This window comes from Puma concolor, chromosome B3 (assembly GCF_028749965.1).
Source record: "Puma concolor isolate L17-30 chromosome B3, mPumCon1.1.hap2, whole genome shotgun sequence".
NCBI lineage: Eukaryota > Metazoa > Chordata > Mammalia > Carnivora > Felidae > Puma > Puma concolor.
The window spans coordinates 149,394,804-149,415,636 of NC_141672.1; the positions used below are offsets into that span (position 1 = coordinate 149,394,804).

The 20,833-nt window shown below is 55.9% G+C and overlaps 1 protein-coding gene across 3 annotated transcripts; it reads right to left on the reverse strand.

The window, feature by feature from the left end:
• Nucleotides 1-34: 34 nt before the first annotated feature.
• CHRNB4 (cholinergic receptor nicotinic beta 4 subunit) lies at nt 35-16,534 on the reverse strand. 3 transcript variants are annotated; one of them, XM_086711799.1, is made up of 6 exons: nt 16,378-16,534; nt 12,296-12,444; nt 6,205-6,249; nt 5,993-6,102; nt 3,989-4,937; nt 35-840 (listed from the first exon to the last, which is right to left on the reverse strand). In XM_086711799.1, exons 1-6 carry the CDS (start codon nt 16,430-16,432, stop codon nt 700-702), a joined length of 1,449 nt encoding a protein of 482 aa, XP_086567925.1. In that variant the 5' UTR covers nt 16,433-16,534; the 3' UTR covers nt 35-699. The 3 variants fall into 3 exon arrangements, with proteins under 3 accessions (XP_086567925.1, XP_086567926.1, XP_086567924.1); XM_086711800.1 differs by lacking the exon at nt 16,378-16,534 and adding an exon at nt 15,160-15,352; XM_086711798.1 differs by having other exon boundaries at nt 5,993-6,249.
• Nucleotides 16,535-20,833: the final 4,299 nt, after the last annotated feature.

Sequence of the window (20,833 nt, forward strand, 5' to 3'; positions counted from 1 at the left end):
CATCGGAGCTTGAAGGAGGTATAGGAGTCATCCATTCACTCAACAGACCTTTATTAAGCACCTGCTGCGTGCAGAGCCGCGTCCGAGGCCCTGGGGATGGTGCACGCAAACGAAGGTCCAGGTTCCTGCTCTGACAGAGCTCATGCTCTAGCGGGTGACGTGTGGACAATGAGCTGAGGACGGCTCGAGGCACCTGGGGTGACTGGGGCACAAAGGGTGGAACGGAGCAGAGCCCTGGACGGTGCAGCCACCCCCGGAGCTTGGGAGGCACCGGGGGAGGAAGGTCTGGGTAGAAGGTCCAGCAGATGCAAGGGCTTTGAGCCGGGAGGGTCTGAGAGAAGACCAGCGAGCCTCGCGGGCTGGGGGAGTGGAGGGTGATGGGGGGGGTGGAGAGGTGGGCGGGATATGGCAAGATTCCTGGTACACAGCGGGTCCTCATGCCCCGCGCGTGGGGACGGAGCCTGGCCGAGCTCCTTCTGCCGCACTTTGCTGGGGCTCCTCCAAGGCCTTCGGAGAGGACAGTCCAGGGCTCCCATCTGTCCTCCCCCGGCCGTGGCTGTTTGAAGGGGCTGATGGCTGATGGACTCAGGTACTTGGCGCCTCCTCAGCCGTCACTCAGGAGGAAGCAGGAAACTGCCCACGTGGCCGCTCATGTCATCTCACCCCGCGACCCCGGGGCCCCGGGGCACGCAGGGCAGCTTAGGGCCCCTCAGAAGGTGTGTGGGTCTGGAAGAGGGGAGGTAGGAAGAGCCCCACTGTGCCGAGCACACACACAACCACAAAGACCCACAGGAACAGCCGGTCCACCACCATGGCCACGTACTTCCAGTCCTCAACGACCTGTGGGCAGACAGAGGGGCTGGTTACAGGTACCCAGACCTCCCTGCTTCCACTCCTTCGTTCAAGTTGGGCCCTCGCTATCGGGCAAGGCCCCTCCCACGCCCCCCCCCCCCCCCCCCGCAGCCGGAGTCACCTCTGTGCCTCTCAGGTCCTCAACCCCCTCCCCCCAGCATGGCAGGGCCCCCGACTGTCCAGGAAGCCTGGGCTAGAAAGGTTATTAATACCACACGTTGTGACTCGAGAGCCCAAGTCTGTTGTAAATAAGAGGGACGCGGCCCGGGAACGCAAGGCCCCCTCTCTTATGTTCACCCTGAGCTGCGTGGGGGGCAGGCAGTGGGGCCCGCAGGACCCCTGGATGCCCTGCTGCTTAATCTGCTCACTAGTTCCTGTGACTGGGGCCCAGCCTCCGCCTCCACTGAATCTCCTCAGGCCGCCGTGGGGTGTGGGGCCTGCTGTGAACCCTGCCGGCCTCCAGAGGCACCGCCACCTTTGCCTGGGGGACCCGGGGCCTGCTCTGTCCCCCCGGAACGCCCCCCTCCCCCCGGCCCCGGGCTCACAGCTTGCCCGTGTGGCCACTCGGCCTGTCTTCCCTGCTGGAAAGCGGCCTGATCAGAACCCAGCAGAGGCTCTGGGATTGGAAATGTGGGCAGCAGCGGACAAGCTGACGCCAGTGACCCAGTTTGTCCAGGTGCCTCAGGGGTGTGCGTCTACCCTGCAGAACAGTCCTGTGTCAGGCAGCCCCCACACCCCAGCCACGCTCACGCCGCCTGTCCCCAACAGCAGCGGCTCTCCAGGCGGGCTCTCTCTGGCTTTCTTGGGTTTCGTTTTGACAGCCCTAATTTCGGATGACTTCTTTTTCAGTGTGTGCGTGTTTTCCCCTCTTTTTATATTTGTGTGCTATTTATAGTGACCAGTTGGTCACCAGGCGGGTAGGAGTGCTGAGCACGAGGTGTGCAGCCTGGGCCGGCTTTGGGGTGGCCGTGCTCGGGGCGGGGGGGGGGGGGGGGAAGAAAGCCCAGCATGAGAACGTGGACCACCCAGTAAGTGCACGTGTGCTCAGTGCAGGGAAGGGAAGTTGAAGGACGTCAGAAAGATCTGCATGCGGAGCCTGGCTCTGCCCTGTGCCGGCTGTGTGACCCTGGGCAAGTCAGTGAGCCTCTCTGAACCCGGCTTTCCCCCTTGTGAAATGAGGTTGGAGTACGTGCCACTTCCAAGGGATCCTGTCAGGTCCTGGCAGGGCCCCTCGTGTGTGCTTGCAGCTCAGTGACCCGCGATGATGATGGGGGGGGGGGGGGTCCTGCCTGGCTGCTCCCCACAAGAGGCTTTTAATTAATTGAATTAGAAATGGCCAGAGGGCCCTGAGTGTCACAGGGGTGGCAAGACCTTCAGAAGAGAGCACTCAGGGCGGGTGCACGGGAGACCAGTGCTGCTTGACTTGCACATACACCGGGATCTCTGGGGGTCTGCTTTAAAATGCCGGCTCCGGGTGCCTCCCGCACAGACCCTGGCTCACTCAGAGCGTGGCTCCGGGTGGGGGGTGGCCCCGAATTGTGAAAAGTCACCCAGAGGTTCTCACTTAGCCAGCAGGGCCCCATGCTGTGTATTAACATCTGGGACCCAATAAATCAGGTGATGCTGAGCCACCCAGTGGTCTTAAAGGAAGCACAATCAAATTAATTTTTGAGGAGGTGAAATCTGATGCTCCTCTGGAGCTTTAGGCACCGGGCTGTGTGCCTCGTGGCCTCGTGGCCTCGTGGGATCCGGTGAACACGCAGCTCCGTGTCAGCGGGGCCAGGGCTGCGTTTCTCACGCCCAGGACCCCAGGCCGAGCCGCTCGCGCTCACGTCCCGCTTTCTGTTGCTTACGATTCTCTCCTTTCTGTTTCACAGTGTGATTTTGGAGTTTTCCCGGCCCGCTCCTGTCTCCTCGTGCTACTGGAGACCAGCGTGTCCCTTGAGCGTGCGGCCAGTGGGAGGTGAGACTAGGATGTACCCTCTGTGTTTGTGCAGCCGTGTGCCTGTTGTACAAACCTGTTCAGAGCCTGGTCTGAGAAGGTGTTGAAGTGAGAATGTTCCCAGCACCGTGGGATGTGTGGGGATGTGTGACAACCTCCAGCCGTCGCCATCGCGTTCTGCGTTCGGTTGTCACAGGGTCATCCTGTGAAGTGTCGTCTGTTCAGAGCAATCACTTGAGACGCCTACGCTTTAGCGCCTGTTGCTTTGTCCTGTGAAAGTCAACTTCACCTCCTTTTAAAATCTGTAACTGGGGCGCCTGGGTGGCGCAGTCGGTTAAGCGGCCGACTTCAGCCAGGTCACGATCTCGCGGTCCGTGAGTTCGAGCCCCGCGTCGGGCTCTGGGCTGATGGCTCGGAGCCTGGAGCCTGTTTCCGATTCTGTGTCTCCCTCTCTCTCTGCCCCTCCCCCGTTCATGCTCTGTCTCTCTCTGTCCCAAAAATAAATAAAAAAACGTTGAAAAAAAAAAAATTTAAAAAAAAAAAAAATCTGTAACTGTCATCGCCCTAGCTGACATCGTTACGTTATTAACGTAGCGATGATAACGTTCTAATCGATGTTTCTGTGCTCCTGAAAGCCCTCGTGTTTGTAGGGGTTCTGGGCAAGCCGGACAAGGATGGGAGCCGGTGCCCTTGGTGTCCGTCCCGCCCTCGTCCCTAAGGGGCTGACTTGGGGCTCCTGCCTCTCCTCTGTCCCGGGGCTTTCTCCAGCACGGGGCTGCTGGCTGCACGGCCTGGAAGCGATGGGGAGTTGATGCCCTGGGGCCACCCTCAGCCCCGGGGGTGGGTGCTGATGCCCCCTCAGAGGGCCTCCCGTGGACTGAGCCCCCAGAGCCCGGGGCAGTAACTGGTGACCGGCCCGCCCTCCGCAGTCTCTCTCCTCCTCACTGTGCTTCCTGAGCTCACTTCTCAGGTAATGTGTGTCCAGGCCCTCACCTCAGTGTCTGCTTTTGGGGACCCCGAAACAAAAAGGGAGCCCTGGTACTTCCTTCCTCTTTCCCAACGCACGGAGCTGTGATAAAACTCAGGCCAGTTTGGGACTCCGTACTCCAGCCCAGAGATGGGGTTCTCGTCCCCTGTGAGTGCGCTGCGGGGAGTGGGGAACCGGCGGGGACAGGGACCGGGCTAGGGACTTACACTCTGGTCTCGGTCATCACTCTTCATATGCTGGGCAATAAAGCTGACGCCCTCCAAGGCCTCCTGCACATCCTGCTGGAACCTCCCGGAAGACCTTGGCCGGAAATCCTGGAGGCCTGCGGTGCGGGAGCCCGAGCCGCCCGGGGACTGGGGAGCCGCAGAGCACGTGGAGCTCCCGCAGAGGCTGGAGGTGCTGGCGGCCTCGAGCCTGGTCAGGCGAAGCTGGCCGGGCCGGGGGGCCCTCGCAGGGCTGCTGTCCGGGCGCTTCATGAACAGGAAGGTGGGCAGCTGGCGTAGGAAGCAGCGGCGGACCCAGGGCGCCATGGTGTGGGTGCCGGGCGAGCGGTGGTGCACGTTGAGCACGCACACGCTGGTGACGATGGAGAAGGTGACCAGCACCATGGTGAACATGAGGTACTTGCCGATGAGCGGCACGTCCAGCGAGGTGGGCGGCACGATCTTGGAGATGAGCAGCAGGAAGACGGTGAGCGCCAGCAGCACGGAGATGCACAGCGTCATCTTCTCGCCGCAGTCGGACGGCAGGTAGAAGACGAGGATGGCCAGCGAGGTGATGAGCACGCAGGGGACGATGAGGTTGATGGTGTAGAAGAGGGGCTTGCGCTTGATGATGAAGTCGTAGGTGACGTCCACGTAGCTGGGGTCCCGCGGGTTCACCGTCCTTCGCCCCGGCAGCGCCACGATGTCCCACTCGCCGCTGGGGGTGAAGTCGTCCATGCTGGCCGTGGGCGACTTGAGAACCATGTCGATCTCCGTGTGGTCGTAGGTCCAGGAACGGAACTTGAGGGTGCAGTTCTGCTGGTCGAAGGGGAAGTGCTTCACCTCGATCTTGCAGGCGCTCTTGTAGATGGCGGGCGGCAGCCAGAAGACGCTGCCGTTGGAGCGGACCACCACGTTGGTGTAGAGGGACACCTCGTAGGTCCCGTCGGCGCTAGAGGCGTGGACAGGAGAACGGCGTGAAGTCCGCAGGCCTGGCCTTCTCTCAGAACTCGCCCACAGGCCCTGAGGATCGTTTCTCACCGGTCATCCTTCCTTCCAGCCTCTGGTGCCCTCACCGAAGAGGCCGCCTTCCAGAAGGCCCTCCCCACCCCACCCCCACCCCGTCACTCCCCACCCCACCCCCACCCCCGTCACTCCCCACCCCCCACCCCCGTCACTCCCCACCCCCCACCCCCGTCACTCCCCACCCCACCCCCACCCCCGTCACTCCCCACCCCACCCCCACCCCCGTCACTCCCCACACCCCACCCCCCCACCCCCCCACCCCATTCACTCCCCACCCTCCCCACCCCCGTCACTCCCCACCCCCCCACCTCCCGTCACTCCCCACCCCCGTCACTCTCCACCCCGTCACTCCCCACCCCCCCACCCCCGTCACTCCCCACCCCCCCACCCCCGTCACTCCCCACCCCGGCTGGGGTCTTCACGTGCATGAGCTGAGTGAGCCTCACAGCAAGGAGCTGGGTTTTGTGGTTACCCCATTTTACAGATGGGAAAACCGAGGCTCAGGGAAGTGAAGTGAGACTACCAGCTAGGATCCCAACTCAGGTCTGTTGTTCCCAGACCACAAACGTGTTTCGTGCTTCCACTGGTAACACTGACCTCACAAGAGTCTCTTGCTCCCTGTATGCTATTTACGCATCGTCAGCCAATGCTACCAATGCCCAACGTTGACAAAGCAACTGAGGGTCAACGAGACAGTATGGAGGGCAGGAAGAGCCCTGGGGTGGGGTGCAGATGCCAGCCCTGGCCCCCCAGCTGTGCTGGATGAGCAACGAGGCCCTCCCCTTCTCTGGGCCTCCAATTCCCCGCTGGTGACAGAGGGTGCCGGCTCTGCTCATTCTAATTCCTCTTCCAGCCTCACAGCCTAGAGGAGCGAGGAAAGCACAGCTGAGGCCCGGGGCTGACTCACGACCTGCCGACCCTCAGAGGCTGGGGCTGCTGCCCCGGCCTGGCCCTCGCCGCCTCGGCAACCCTGCCACTCACTTGTTGTAAAGCACAATGTCAGGCAGCCAGATGCGCTTTGCAGGGATCCTCAGGATGTTCACGCCTTCGTAGTGGGAGCTGTTCCAGGCCAGGCGGTAGTCGGTCCACTCCTGGGCAGGCAGGCAAGGCCCTGTCACTTGGAGGTCCGGAGCCACCGAGGGGCGGCCCTGGAGGAAACGCCCCCCGCGCTGCGGGGCCTGGAGGACACTTACCTGTTTCAGCCAGACGTTGGTAGTCATGATCTGTTCCCGCTCATTCTGGGGAGGGAAACGGGGCTATGAGTTCGCCGGTAGGGGCCTCACGCTCGCTCCAGGGCTGTGTGAGCTCCCCCCCCCCCCCACCAGCCGCACCACCTCTCGGGTGGCTCAGAAGGGTTTCACACCCAGCGCGTCTGAGACAAAGCTTGTGACGGTCACCCAGATCCGGTCGTCCACTGGCATTGCCTTCCCCGTGAATGGCACCCCCAGCCATGACCCCCACAAGCCAGACTGGTCTGCTTCTTCCTGTCTTGGCTGCCACCACCATCTGTCACCTGGACTACTCTAGTGGCCTCCCTCTGGTCCTCCTGCTCTGCCCCAGCCTGCCTTTAGCCTCTACTCAGCAGCCGGGGCTATCCTTTTTATTCTTATTGTTATTCTTCTTTAAGTAGGCCTCACGCCCAGCACGGAGCCCAACGCGGGGCTTGAACTCATGGCCCCGAGACTACAACCTGAGCAGAGATCAAGAGTCGGACACTTAACTGAGTGAGCCACCCAGGTGCCCCCAGGGTGATGCTTTTAAAAGGTTCTTCTCAACGTCTCAGACTGTTGCTCCACTGAAACCCTGCACTCCCTCCCATCCCACGCAAAGTAAAAGCCAACGTCCTGCTCAGGGCCCCATGGCCCTGCTCCGTCTGCCTCCCCGCCCTCCTCCCTCAGCTCTAGAACCTCATGCCCTCCCATCTGCTCATTCTGCTTCAGCTTCTTTCTTTGCTCCTGCTGTTCCCTCTTTCTGGAAACCCAGGCAGCTAATGTCCTCACTTTCTTCAGGTCCTCCCTGACCTTCCTGCACAACACAGAACCTTTTCTCTCTCCATCTTACCCTGCTTTATTTTTCTTCATGGCTCTGGACACCATGGCTGCTGGATGCCATCTATGTGTGTGCTCTCTGCCATAGAATTTAAGTTCCTTGAGGACAGAGGGCACCTGGAGGGCTGCCTGGGATGTGTCAGATACTTGGTGAATATTTTCTGAAGGGCATAAGAGTCCTACCACAATAATTCAGACCACCATAATCCATCTCTCACCTAGACCACCGTAAGACCCTCCCAAGTAGTCTGTCTATTCTGCACCCCGCACTCCCAACATCCGTCCTCCCTGTGTAGCCAGGTAAACTTTCCCTCTCAATCCTGTCCCTGCTCGAGTCACTTCTGTGGCTTCTTTCACATACATACATAATAAGAATCTAACTCCTCCAGAGGGTCTGCAAGGCCTTGCCAACTGTCTCAGCCCCATTTCACCTCCCCATGCCCCTTTATTCTGTGCTCTGCCCACCCCCTGGCCTTCCTTCCCCCTGTGAATGTGTTTACAGTCTATACCATTTTCCCTGCCTTCTCTTCACCAAGATAACTTCTAGCACCTTGATCTCAGCTTGGGAGTCACTTCCGCAAAGAGCCTTTCCTGAACCCCCACCTGGGTAAAGATATCAGTAGGATGAATTTCAACTGTGACTAACAGAGACCCAGGGTAACACTGGCTTAGAGAAAGTTTACAGTTTGGACATATATAGTGGTTTTGCTCTACAGAATCCTTAGATACCCATGTTCCTTCCAACTCTCTTCTCTACCACACCTAGAGTGCATGGTCCAGGCATGGTCCAGTGCATGGCTGCTAGAGCTCCAACCATTGTGTCCACGTTCCAGAAGTGGGAAGAAGCAAGAGAAGGATGCGTGCCAGTTGTCTTGTTTTACTTATTTAGACCATTTACGTTTAATGTAGTGCTGATTATATTTGGGTTTAAACCTACCATCTATTTCCTGTACATTCCCTTTTCTTTTTCTTGCTGTATTTTAATTATTTTATTATGCCATTTTCTCTGTATATTAACATGACTCTTATTTTTTTTTAATTTTGTATATGTTTTTATTTATTTTTGAGAGAAAGAGAGACAGAGTGCGAGCAGGGGAGGGGCAGAGAGAGAGGGAGACACAGAATCCTAGGCAGGCTCCAGGCTCTGAGCTGTTGGCACACAGCCTGACGTGGGGCTCGAACTCATGAACCACAAGATCCTGACCTGAGCCGAAGTCGGACGCTCAACAAACTGAGCCACCCAGGCACTCCATGACTCTTAGTAGTTACCCTGGTGACTACAATACACATATACCTGATGTGTCAGAATCTAATATAGATTAGTGATTACCACTTCCAGAACAGGGGCAAGAACTTTAGAACATTTCAGCTCCATCTGTCCCCTTCTGACTTGTGGGTTAATGTTGTCATTATTTAATTTCTGTATTTAATTACAACCTTGTGAGTTATTGTTTTATCCTGTCAATATTAATTTAAATTCTCCCATACATTTACACTTTCTGTTGTGCTCATCCTCTCCTACATTTCTGTGTTTCCTTCTGGGGTCATTTTCCTTTATGGTTAATGCCTCCTTTATATTGGGTCTTCTTATGTTAAATTCTCTATTTTTTGCTCAGAAAACATCTTTACTTAACCCTCATTTTTGAAGTTCTTACTGGGTATCCACTTCTAGGCATGCTGTTTTTTTTTCTTGCAACACTTTTAAGATGTCATTCAGTTTCCTGGCTTCCGATTTTATCTATTGGTGTTATTATTGCCCCCACCCTGCCCCCATCCTCCCTGCGGGGACCACTTTTATGTTTTTCTCTTTGTCTTTGGTTGTTGGGAGTTGGCGTAAGATGAACCTGGGCATGGTTTTCTTTACATTTATCCCTCATGGGGTTCACAGAGACTCTTGAATCTGTAGCCTCATGTCCTTGGCCAGTTTTGGAAAATTCTGCCAGCGTCACTCACACACTGTTTCTGTCTTATTCTTTATTTTCACTTCTCCTGTAACTCCAAATACATGTGACAGAACTGACCCTTTTTTCGTGTACTACATTATATTCTTTTCTGTGTTTTCCATCCTTTTTTTCTGTCATTTGTTGATTTATTTGCTATTTGCCTCTCCTCCAGTTCATTAACCTTCTCCTGTGCTACATTACCAATCTGCTATTAAACTCATCCAATGGGGGTGCCTGGCTCTCAGTCGGTGGAGTGTGCGACTCCTGATCTTGGAGTTGTAAGTTTCAGATTAAGTAATTCTACACGTTGGGTGTAGAGATTACTGAAAGATAACAAAATCTTTAAGAAAAAAAAAACCATGTAATGAATTTTAAATTCTCCATATTATAATTTTCTTGAAGGTATAAGTATTATTTTCCTTTTAAGAATATTTATTTACTTAGAAAAATGAACCTATTATTAAATTTCTTTATTATTTATTTTTAATAGTGGTAAAATACACATAACATAAAATTTGCTGTGCTAATGGGAGTTGTTTTAAAGTCTGTGCCTGATCAGCCCAATATCTGAATCGTCTGTGGGTCTGTTTCCATTATCTTCTTTTTTCTGTCTTTTCTTATTTCATCTTGTCTTTTTGTGTACCTGGTCCATTTTTATCTGACTTTATATGCCTCCAGGGAGTACTGACTTTGGCTTATTGGCAGGCAGTTACAGGAGGAGTAGATCATCTTAATCTAGTTTGTGACTGAGCTGGTTCAAAGCAGGGTTAGTTTTTGCGAGGTCTGGTCTATTTTTGATTCATTTGTACTCTTATGGGTGGTCTTTGCAGGGTCTCCACCAAGGCCTCATCTCCCCATCTCATGGGGCTCAAACTCTGGCATGTGTCCCCCAGCCCTGTGAGAGCACCAGACATTCAGCTTGGCTTCCAACCTCTTAGCCCCTCAGCCCTGGGCTGTTTACCGCTCTTCGTATGTGGGGAAAAGTACCAGAGACCGAAGGGTCACCTCCCAGAACCTGGTTCCTCAAGTCCTGGCTGAGCTCTCAAGAACTTCAGACGGTTTTTTGCAGGGGGAGGCATTTTTGTACAGCTTTTCTAGTTGTTCTCATGGACAAGGTGTCTTTTAAAACATTTTTGTTTGAAGTTGAGGCATAACTTACACACCGTGAAACGCACAGGTCTTAAGTGTACAGTGTGATGACTTTTAACAAACATATTACCCACACAGCCCGTCTCCTTTCAAGACGTATCACTCAGAAAGTCGTCGTGGACCTCTTCCTGTCCCTCACTCCCGTTCACTCCCCAGTGGCTGCTGAACACACCTGAGGATACCAGCTCAAGACCCCGGCCACCCCAGGGAGCTGCTGCTGAGGACCTGCCCGCCTCACCCAACACATACTCCTTGCTTTCCCTCTAGAAACTGCCGTCTTTAAACTGGTCGTGCCCATAATCCTCCCTGCTCGAAAGCCAGAGCCTGGAATACAGAAGGTAAAACCCCTAGAACTGAATATTCGCTCTGTGCACAGCTTTCAGGGTGATAACAGCACACAGGGGGACACTCCCAGGCGTAGGGCTGGAGGCTGTGTCCCCTCCTTCTGGTAACTTCTGCTATGTCACAGGGCCCACGGAGTAGATCTGGCAGGGGGCAGCCTTAGCCTGGAGGCATGACCAGAGCCACCTGCCTGCTTCCCCTAACCAGGGCAACAGCTGCAAGGTGGCAGCTGGGCTCACCCCATTACGCAAAAAGCCCTTGGCTGGACAGTAACAGACACCAGCCTGGGCCTGGCCTGAAGCCCTTATTCTTTTCAGTCGGCCTGCGGAGGGAGGAAGGACAGAGAGGCTTTCTGTCCTTCCCCCATTCTTGGGCTGTGCTTCCTCCCAGGGCTCTGCTTGGAGGGGCCGGGTTTGTGGGGGCCGGTTGTGCTCGGGAGAGAGAAGGCAGCCACCTGTCCCCAGGAGGTTCAGCCCCTCGATTGATTATCTCCTTCCCATGACCGGACACAGCGCCTTACAATGCTCCCCTCAGAGCTACTGCTCGGGACAGGGTCCAAGCCCGTGGGTGGGGACGCGGGAAGGGCCACACAGGGAAGGTTCACTGTGGACCATGGTTCCTTTGGACACCCCCAGCTCAGAGGCCAGGGAGGGGAAGGGGAGCTCCCTGATACCTCAGCCTCCTCAGCACCCCTACGCCTGCCCCACACCCACACATCAAGAGCTGACAACCTACTTGTGAACTCTGCGACCCGTTCCTCCTTTCCAGGGCTGCACAGCTGCCCTCCTCGGTCCGGACTCTCGCCCACTTGGCTGGGCCCATACAGCAGCTGGTCCTGTCCAACCTGGGCCTCTGCAGGCAGTTCCCACAGCCCAGCTCCCACCTCCCCCAACAAGTGGGGGAATGTGAGGTCATCTATTGAACAGGCCAGGGGAGGCGATAATAGGGTAGAGCTTCAAGGACGAGGAGGAGTTTCTGGCCATGCTGGAGGCCCATCTGCTAATGGCAAGCCCGTTGGCTGTCTACCCAACGGTCGTTCCCCCTCCACATCTCCTTTGTTAACAAAACCATGACCTTGTTAGATGTTGGACACTCATGAGCTTCACGGACCCTTCTGCAGCCTCCTTGCCATGTATCCACAAGTCTTAGCCAACTCTGGGTAAGGCCCAGGCATGAGCTGTAGCCCCGGGTGCCTCCAGGGCAGGTCTCTGGGACTGTTTTCCTCAGACTGAAAACGACACCCAAGAAAGGATCCACCACAGATGTTATCATGTGAGGATCTTCTGTTTGGAGCGGTGGCCACAATCTTACGATCATGGGGGAGAAACAGAATCACAGAATCCTGCCATCAAGGACAGCAGCCTCGGGTTCTGACACTGACATTGACACCATTGGCCTGCTCTTTTCTTGGGTTGTCCTTACTGTTTTAGCCACTTGTACTCGGATGTCCTGTGACTGGGGAGTTAAGGCACTGTCATCAATATAGAGATCATGGGCTAGCAGGTGGCTCCAAGCTGTGGACTAGTGTGCACAGACCGGCAGGGCACGCCCAGCAGAAAGAACACACACAAAGGCACAGACTGGAACAAAAAAGTCATGACTTAGAGGCAGTCGGGACCTTCTGAGTTTAGGCAGATTCCTTAATTTATGCATGTGGAATAGGAGCGGATGAATAATCTGAGCTTGTCTACGAGTCTGGGAAAGCTGGAGGTAAAACCCTGCGCCCTCTGGCTCGGCTCTGCCCCCCGCCCCCCTCCTGTGCCTGGAGCCGGGGCTGCGGAGCCATCGCTGTGGGCACCTACCACGCTGATGAGCTGGGCCAGGGAGAGCTGGAGCTGGATGGAGATGAGCTGGGCAGAGCTGGTGGCCGGGCGGATCAGGTTATTGTAGCGGGTCTTGTTCAGAAGGTCGTCCACGAGCTTCTCCTCTGCATTGGCCACGCGGCAGTCCCCTGGGAACACACACAGTCAGCCCTGCTGGGCCCTGAGCGTGCTGATGCCTGTCCTGGCGGTGAAGGGGCCAGCTCTGGGCCAGGGCGTGCAGGTGCCCTCCGGGCTGGCCAAAGCAGCAAGGTGCTGGCAGGCCCGCCCCTCCACGGGACCCCGTGCATCCAAGGTGGAGCTCAGCTCTGTCCCCCGTGAGCTGCCTCTTCCTCTCCCACCTCCCTCTGGGATGAATGGCAGCCCGCACGCAGATGGTTAGTCCAGAAACTGGGTGCCTCCAAGCGTCCGTCCTCCCCGCCCGCCCCTCCTGTCTTGTGCCAGGTACCGTGTTACGTGCCTCGGTAACAGCAAGCAGAAAACCAGAAATGACTCCCGCCTCAGCTTCCAGCGCAGTGGAGGGGAGATGTTACTATGGGCTCTATGTGCAGAGTGTGGTGGACGGTGGTGCCTTCACAAGGAGAGAGCAGGGCTGACTACGGGATATTTCCTGAGTTCAGACCTTCAGGGTGCAAAGTGCCTTTAAAACAGCGAATGTCGGGGTCCCTTTGGCTCCTGGTCTGGAGCTTAAAGGAGAGGCCTGGGTTCAGAGCCATAATTAAGACGCGGGGAATGCAGCCTCCTGCAGGAAGCCTGGCCTATCCATGGGCCCCCCTGAGCCCCCGCGGCCCTAGATCTCTTGCCAAGCGGTATGTGGGTCTTTGTCCCAACTCCTTCACACGTCTGGGAGTGAAGGTGAGGTTCCAGGACTTGGTCTTGTTTACTGTGGCATCTGGGAGAATGTGTCAGCAATGGGCCGAGGTGGGGGTGGTGCCCTGGAAAGAGACTCTGAGGAAGGTCGAGGACACTGGAGCAGGAGAGCAGCAGGGAAAGAGGAGGAGTTGTGCAGAGGAAGCAGAGTAGGGGCTGGAGGGCAGGTGGGAGGACGACTGGGGAACAGGGAGGCGAAGGAGGTGGGAGTGAGGCTGCCAGGAGGGGCTGGGTCTCCTCAGGGTGGGATTCAGATTACATCCTTCTCTGCAGGGCGTGCTGGCTTTTTGCCAAATCCCTCCCTCTGGGTGGGGCCAGTGGGCCCGTGGTGTGAATTGCCCGCGCTAAGCAAGTCTGAGGTGGACTCCTGGGTGGGGGTTGGGCTGGACACGTGGCCTGGGGAGCAGCCACCACTCCAGTCTGCTCTGTGCACTTTCCAAGTCGCTGCCTATCTGGAGCACATGCAATATTTAGTGCCTCGTGAAAGATGCTCCCGGGTGCACCTGCTACCCGCCATCCCTCCCCCAGACTGCCTGGGGCTGTCCAGAGGGGGTCCTCTGGATGCTTGGCCTAGATTCTGAGCTCTGCCTCTCAAACCCTTGACCCCTCCCAGAGGCCAGCTGTTTGAATACCCTGGAAGCCAGTCTGTAGCCCCAGGCTAAAGCTCGGTCCCTCCCAGAGCCCCTCTTTAGTATGTATCTTTGGGCTGACCTGTCATTTCAGAAAGCTGGGGGGCGGGTATCACTTGCTTAAGCCCATCTGGCATTTCTGAGGCAGTTCTGGGGTCAGAATCTGCAGCTCCAGGTCCTACAGGATGGGGACGCTGGAACCCACATCTCTGCAGCCCCAGGAGGCTGGTCCACCGGGTTCCTGACAGGCCAGCGCTGCTCTGTGGGCTGTGGGGGCTTGTACTCCAGCTCTGAGCCCAGTTGGGACATTCCGGCTGCTCCCCTTTGGGGCTGTGTTGCCTCCTGGGCATTCAGCTGGCCTGAAAGACCCTCCCCAGTCTTGAGGATGGGCTAAAGGTTTTGAACACCTTAGAGCATTTAGTCCAATTCCCTGGTTCTCAACTGGGGAAACTAAGACCACGGAGGGGAAGCCCCAGCAAGTCAGAGGCAGAGCCAGGTCTCAGAGCCTCTTTCAGAGAAGGGGGCCTCCCTGCCCCCAGTGCCTTCTTTCCTGCCCTCGCTAATTCCCCCCAAAGGAGACTGCCCCTGCAGAGGCCCTATTGGTAACCAAAGCCGAGTGTGTGTTCATGCCCATGTCTGTGTTTGCGCTTGTATGTGTGAGTGTGTAGGAGAGGGTGGGAATGACCAGCAGGGCTGCTGTGGGCTGGACTGTACTCCCCAAAAGTCTGTGGGAGCCCAGAACAACACATATTTAGGTTTTCCACTCTGTTCTTTTCTGCCTCTGAGTTCAAAGGACAAGGGACTGACCTCTCACCCCTACATGACAATGGTGGTCCAGAATGAGTGGAAGCCTCCAGGGCACCATTGGGGGGTCACCTCCCAGCCCTGGGGCATACCCTGTTAACCAGAGAAGCCACCACTAGGGGTCGGTCATGACCCAGTGATTCTGATGAGTCGAGGCCTGACCTGTCTCTGTCCAGGGCCTGGCCTTCCGAGGCCTTTCCTGGAAACACTGATCCAGAGCAGAAAGGGACTTAAAGTCTGAGAGGAAGCCGTAGCTAGAATTCCAGACTCTGTTGAATGTGTATACAGGTCGAAAAAGCATGATTTAAAAATCTAATATAGGAAAACTGAAAAGATAACACCTACCGTTTGGATACAAACTAGGGAAGGAAGAAAAGACCAACAGCATACCCTTGGCAAGTTGGCATCCAAAAGGCAGAGTGATTTTCAGTTTGGGGCGTGTGGTCTTAAGTGACGAAAGGAAGAAGAGATTTGTATTTTTAAAACGTGGCCATAGATTTTTTAAAAAAAGATCGAAGTTTTTACCTTTTACAAAAAGCTCACCATATATTATCAGTAGCTTCTCCAGTCATGTGTAAGAATCACCTGGATGCTTGTATAAAGGCAGGTTCCCTGCCTCCGTTTCCAGAGATTCTGATGCTGTGAGGCTAGGGTGGGGCCCCAGAATCTGCACGGGGTAATTCTGATGCAGGTGGCCCCAGGACCATGCTTAAGAAGCAGCTGACACACCCGAGTCCTCAAGTATGTAGGCAAGGTGTATTATCCCTATAGAACAGATGGGGAAACTGAGGCCCAGAGAAGGGAATGGCATGGGATCACCCACCAAGTGGTGACGGAGCCCAGACAGACACATTGAGGGGCGACACCACCTTTGGCGAGAACTTCGTTTCCTTGTAGGAGCTTGTGTGTCCTCTCCCCACCCCACCCCAGTGGGGTGTCTCTGTCCGAGGAAGGTGTAGTCCTGGTTTTCTAGGCTAACTAGGGCTCAGAGGACAAGCTTGGGTGGGGCGATAGGAGCTGAAAGAGTCGTTGGAACTCAGGTGGGGGAACTGAGGCCCAGAAAAGGCAGTCCAAATCACATCTGGACTCTGCCTGGGAAGGGCTGTTTGGGTCTCCCCTTCAGGCGTCAGAGACTGGAGAGGGTCTGCTTTGCCAGCCTGACCCAGCCTGACCCTGTCCAATCCAAGCCAGCCCAGCCCCAAGGGTCGGTAACCAGGAACAGTGGTGTCTTAAAAGTGTGTTTCTTGGGAGACCCTCCCCGCAGCTGCAAAACTGGAGATTTTGGGCAAGTCTGGAGATTTGGGCAAGTCCCTTCCCGCCTGGGCTGAGTTTCCCCGATCTCTACCCTAACGGCAGGGAGCCCCTCTCAAGGCCGAGCAGCGGGGTGTGCTCCCTGGCGTCTACACCTGGCAGGCGGCGAGCCTGCTGGGACCTGAAATCGGTGGCCCGCAGCCTCCCCTCGCGCTGGTGCAGGGCCCGTGCCGCTCGGTCCCGGCTCAGCCCAAAGGTACTCGCCGCGGAGGCTGCCCGGGCAGGTGCACAACCCCCCCCCTCTCCCCCCACCCCGCCCCGCCCCAAACCTCACAGACCCACCACCCTGGCCCGCCCCCGAGGCCTCGGCCAGTGGGCTCACCCCGCCCGGGCTCCCGTCCGGCCGGGACGACCTCCGGCCGCTCCCCCGGGCGCCGGCACCCTCCCCTTCCTCCCACCTGTGGCCGTAGGACCCGGGCGCCCCTCCCTCCTTTCCCGAAAAAGACTCACCGCGCCGGCAAAGGGCAACCAGGGAGAAAAGGACCAGGGGCTGCGCACTCCTCATGGCGGGCGGGGGCCGAGAGGCAGCCTCGGCGAGCCCAGTTGTCGGACCACCCGGGCGCGGGAGAGCCGCGAGCAGCCAGGGAGCGCGGGTGCCGGCCTCGGGGTCTGACGGCGCCGCCGGCGGGCACTAGGACCCAGCGGAGAGCCCGGCCGAGCCCCGCCCACCCGGGAGGGGCGGGGCCGGCTCGCGCTCCGGGACCTGCGGCCGCGGGTGGTCGCCCCCACCCGGCTCCCCGCAGCGCCCGCGGCGTAGCCTTCCCCGCGCGAGGCGGGTCGGACTCCGCCCGCCCCGCTCGTGCGGTGGGGAGACCAGGGGACGTTTGCGCGGGGTCCCTGCGTTGTTGGGGAATGTGGTTGTGGTCCAGGAGGGTCCTACCCCTGGGGTTCGCCGGAAGGAAGGAGCGTTGCAGGGAGTAGAGAGTGAGCTGGCGGGAGTGGGGCTCAGCTCTCTGCAGACGGGGGCCGGGGGAGGAAAGGGGCGCTCAGGAAAAGTGTGTGCCATTGGGGAGGGTGAAATAGCTCAGGGCCCCCTGACCTAGCTTGGGGAGCTGGGAAAGCCCCGGGTGGGCTGCCTGTGTCCCCTCCCCTTCCCGCCTCGGCCTTGCAACGTGACCTGACCTGAGGCAGCTCAGGTGACTCAAGGGGGCAAACACTCTCTCCTCCAGCCTGGTGGTCCTCATCAGGTGTTGGGATCCTTCCTGGGGGTTCGGGACTTCACGGGGACAGGCATGACCACCAGGGCAGCCAACCCTACCTGTGGACTTGGCCAGAATTGGTGCCTGAGTCCGGGATCTAAAAGGGCCTCGGGTGATTCCTGTAGCCCGTGGCCCACCCTGGCCCCCAAGCCCTCCACTGTCTCACTACCCCACCTTCTTGTGTGTCCATCTAGATCACTTTCTACAGAAAATCCTCGCAGCCAAATCCTTGTCTCAGGCTCGGCATCTAGGGGAACCCAAATGAATCCATTTTTAAGCAATAAAGGTGACATGGGGGCCATGAGTAATGGAGCTTATTAAGACGCAGTTAGTAGTTAGATACAACGCCACAGAAGTGAAGACAGTGAAGTGTTGTCAAGGGCATGAACAAATAGACCACGGAAAGAGAGTGAGAACACAGCAATGGACCCAGGACACGTGGACACTTGAAATGGACAGGGGTTGCCTTGTAGATCAGTGGGGAAGGATGGACTCGTCGTGAACAGTATTGGGACAGGGGATTATCCATGTGAAAAGTAAATACAGTTAGATCCCTAGCTCACATCATATCAAAGATAAATGGCCAGGTTGTTTAAAGATCTAGCTGTGAAATGAAAAACTAAAAACTTTTATTTTTTTTTTTAAATTTTTTTTTTTCCAACGTTTTTTTATTTATTTTTGGGACAGAGAGAGACAGAGCATGAACGGGGGAGGGGCAGAGAGAGAGGGAGACACAGAATCGGAAACAGGCTCCAGGCTCTGAGCCATCAGCCCAGAGCCCGACGCGGGGCTCGAACTCACGGACCGCGAGATCGTGACCTGGCTGAAGTCGGACGCTTAACCGACTGCGCCACCCAGGCGCCCCCAAAAAAAAAACTAAAAACTTTTAGAAGGGAACATGGTCCTGTGTGTGATGGTGAAAAGTTGGGAGCCTCTGGAATGTTCATCTGTCGGAACATGGAGGCATGAACTGGGGGATATTCATACATTAGAATAGGACCTAGAGCCCAGGCTGGCCCATGGCCTGGTTTTGCACAGGCCCAAGCTGAGAAGAATGGGTTTTACATTATTAAAGGGCTGTAAAAATCAAAATAACAATACAAGCAAAACAAAGAATATGCAGCAAGAGACCAGATGTAGCAAAGCCTAAGATACTTACTATCTACCTTTCTACAAAAATGTTTGCTGACTCCTGATCTAGAGTTATGTTAATAACATACTTAATTCCTTTTTAAAGATTTATTTGAGAGAGAGAGGGAGCAAGAGCGAGAATGAGCGAACTGGGGAGAGGGGCAGAGGGAGAGAGAGGGAATTCTTGACATGGGGCTTCATGTCACAACCCTGAGATCATGACCTGAGCCTAAATCAAGAGTCAGATGCTTGTCTGACTGACCCCGATGTACAGAATTCTTAAATCACTATCTTGTACACCTGAAAGTAATAGAATACTGTATGTTAACTATATTGGAATTATTTTTAAAATTTTATTTATTTTTATTATTTATTTTTGAGAGAGAGAGAGAGAGAAAAAGCATGAGTGGGGGAGGGGCAGAGAGAGAGAGGGAGGGGCAGAGAGAGAGAGGGAGACACAGAATCTGAAACAGGCTCCAGGCTCTGAGCTGTCAGCATAGAGCCCAAGGGCAGGGCTTGAACCCATGAACCACGAGATCATGACCTGAGCCGAAGTCGGACGCTTAACCAACTGAGCCACCCAGGTGCCCCGGAATTAAAAAAAAATTTTAATATGGAAAGAAAAAAAAATGCTTTATCTCTTTAAGAAAAGAAGGTCTATGGCAATTATGTCTAAATGTTAGTAAGTTCTGATAAAGCCAGATAGTGGTACCCAGGTGTTCATTATAGGATTTCCTACAGATTTATGTATATTTGAAGTCTTTTGTCAAAGGAGTGGCTTTTGGTGAGTGGGGCCCAGGAGAACGATGACTCGTGGACATGGCAGGGCCCTCCTGCTGAATGCCTGGTCCCTCAGACGGCCTGGCCCCAGCTGCAGGCTGAGCAGTCGTCCGTGGTCCAGACAGGCTGACGTCCTGGCCCAGGACTCTGCCCACGACCGCCACATGCTCCCTCTGCAGTCGCCTTGGCAGTGGGTGAGGTTGGGTGGCTCACAGCTGAGGCCCGGCTGCGGAGGCTGTGGCCAGAGCGACAGCGTAGCAGTGTGGGATCTGCCACGAACCTGTAGCAAGACCCAGGGCTGGTTCCTCCATCTGCAGTGACGTGGTGGGTTTCATGGTCTGCATGGATTCTTCCAGCCGAGTCTCCCTGGGTCTGGGGTCGGTCCCGAGGCCTGTGGCTGCTGGTGTGGGCCCCAGCCCCAGGTCATAGTGGTGAGCTGGTGGGGCTCCAAATTCCTGCCTTTTCACCCCCGTCCTGCACTGCCTTTCCCATCAGTGCTGGTCCCCACGTGGAGGAGCCTTTCCTTCTTATGGAGAAAGAAACACTGCGCCCAAGCATGCACACACAGAACACCTGCACACGCCCACCCGCACACGTGCACATCAGCACACACGCGTGCACATACACTCGCGCACACGTGTTCTTGGGTACCATCCAGCCACGAGAGGCCTGCTCGCCCATCCTCACTCCAAGGAGAGCTCATCTGTGGAGCCTTGTAAGTCTCCCTGCCCCCGAGGCTCCGGCTGGGACACAGAGACGTGCTGGACAGACAGACAGATGGGTTGAGAGGCGAGGAAGTAAGAGCCGTGAGAGGTTAATTGTGAATCTAGTGATGGGTAGTTTGCGGTTCACCGTGAAATGGTTTAACTTTTCTTTTATATTCGCTTCAAGCACAGTCGAAACACGGTTGAAACATTTTGTGAGGCTGTTTGATAGTCGTGATGAGAGAACGGTAGCATCCGTGTCAGCTCGGTGCCCCGGCACCTTTGGTCTCTGTCATTCACAGTGTATTCTTCCTGGTGCTTGTACAACAGGGGTGGGGCGGGGGGAGTGTTAGGTTTGTTCTGGACATTCGCATGCGTTGTTTTGAAACTCTGGAGTTTATTTCAGTGTGCGTCTTCGTGCTAGGTGGGTGGACGCCCAGGTGCCCGCCCGCAGGGTTGACCTCAGTCTGGCTGGGAAGGTGGGAGGGGGAGAGGAGACTCTTCCTCAGTGACCCCGGCCGTCACCCTCCCCAGCGGGGGTGCAAGGATGGAGGTGTTTGCTAATGGCAGGTGTGTGAGGCTGGAACACAGGCACTGTTTATCTTTCTGTCTTGCAGGGCTATGCCTTTCCCCATCGTGTGCTTACAGAGAACAGCCTTATGGTTAGACTTTTCTGTCTGTGCCCAGTGGTGTTTCCGAGTTGCTGGCCTCTCTAGCTCCAAGCTGGGCGTGTAGCAGGCAGAAGGAAAACCCAGGGTCCTGGCCAGTCTGCCTTCTCTCTGTCTTTGGTCAAGGGGTTTTGGCTGCATTCGTGATAGGATATGGATGGTACTGTCTTCTTTTGAAACTGCAAGTTGTGTCAACTTTTCTTTTGTTTGAAATTGTGTATACTAAAATTTTGGGGAAAAAAGGTGATAAGCAACCAGCACAAATTAAGGAAAGGAAAACCAAACAAAACCACCTCCGAACCAGACCTGATCAACCACTGCTGGGGATGCATGAAAGGAAGCAGGGAAAGATCAGGACAAAACTCTGGGAAGGCCATGCAGAGTCTTAAAGCATTCTCCAGCATTTGTGACTTCTCTGCAGTCC

Coding starts and splice junctions, on each gene's coding strand:
- CHRNB4 (XM_086711798.1), bottom strand. CDS start 16,432: ATGAGGAGTGCGCAGCCCCTGGTCCTTTTCTCCCTGGTTGCCCTTTGC. Junction 6,250..12,295: donor TGGCCCAGCTCATCAGCGTG/GTAGGTGCCCAC, acceptor TTCCCTCCCCAG/AATGAGCGGGAACAGATCAT. Junction 4,938..5,992: donor GACATTGTGCTTTACAACAA/GTGAGTGGCAGG, acceptor CCACGCCTCTAG/CGCCGACGGGACCTACGAGG.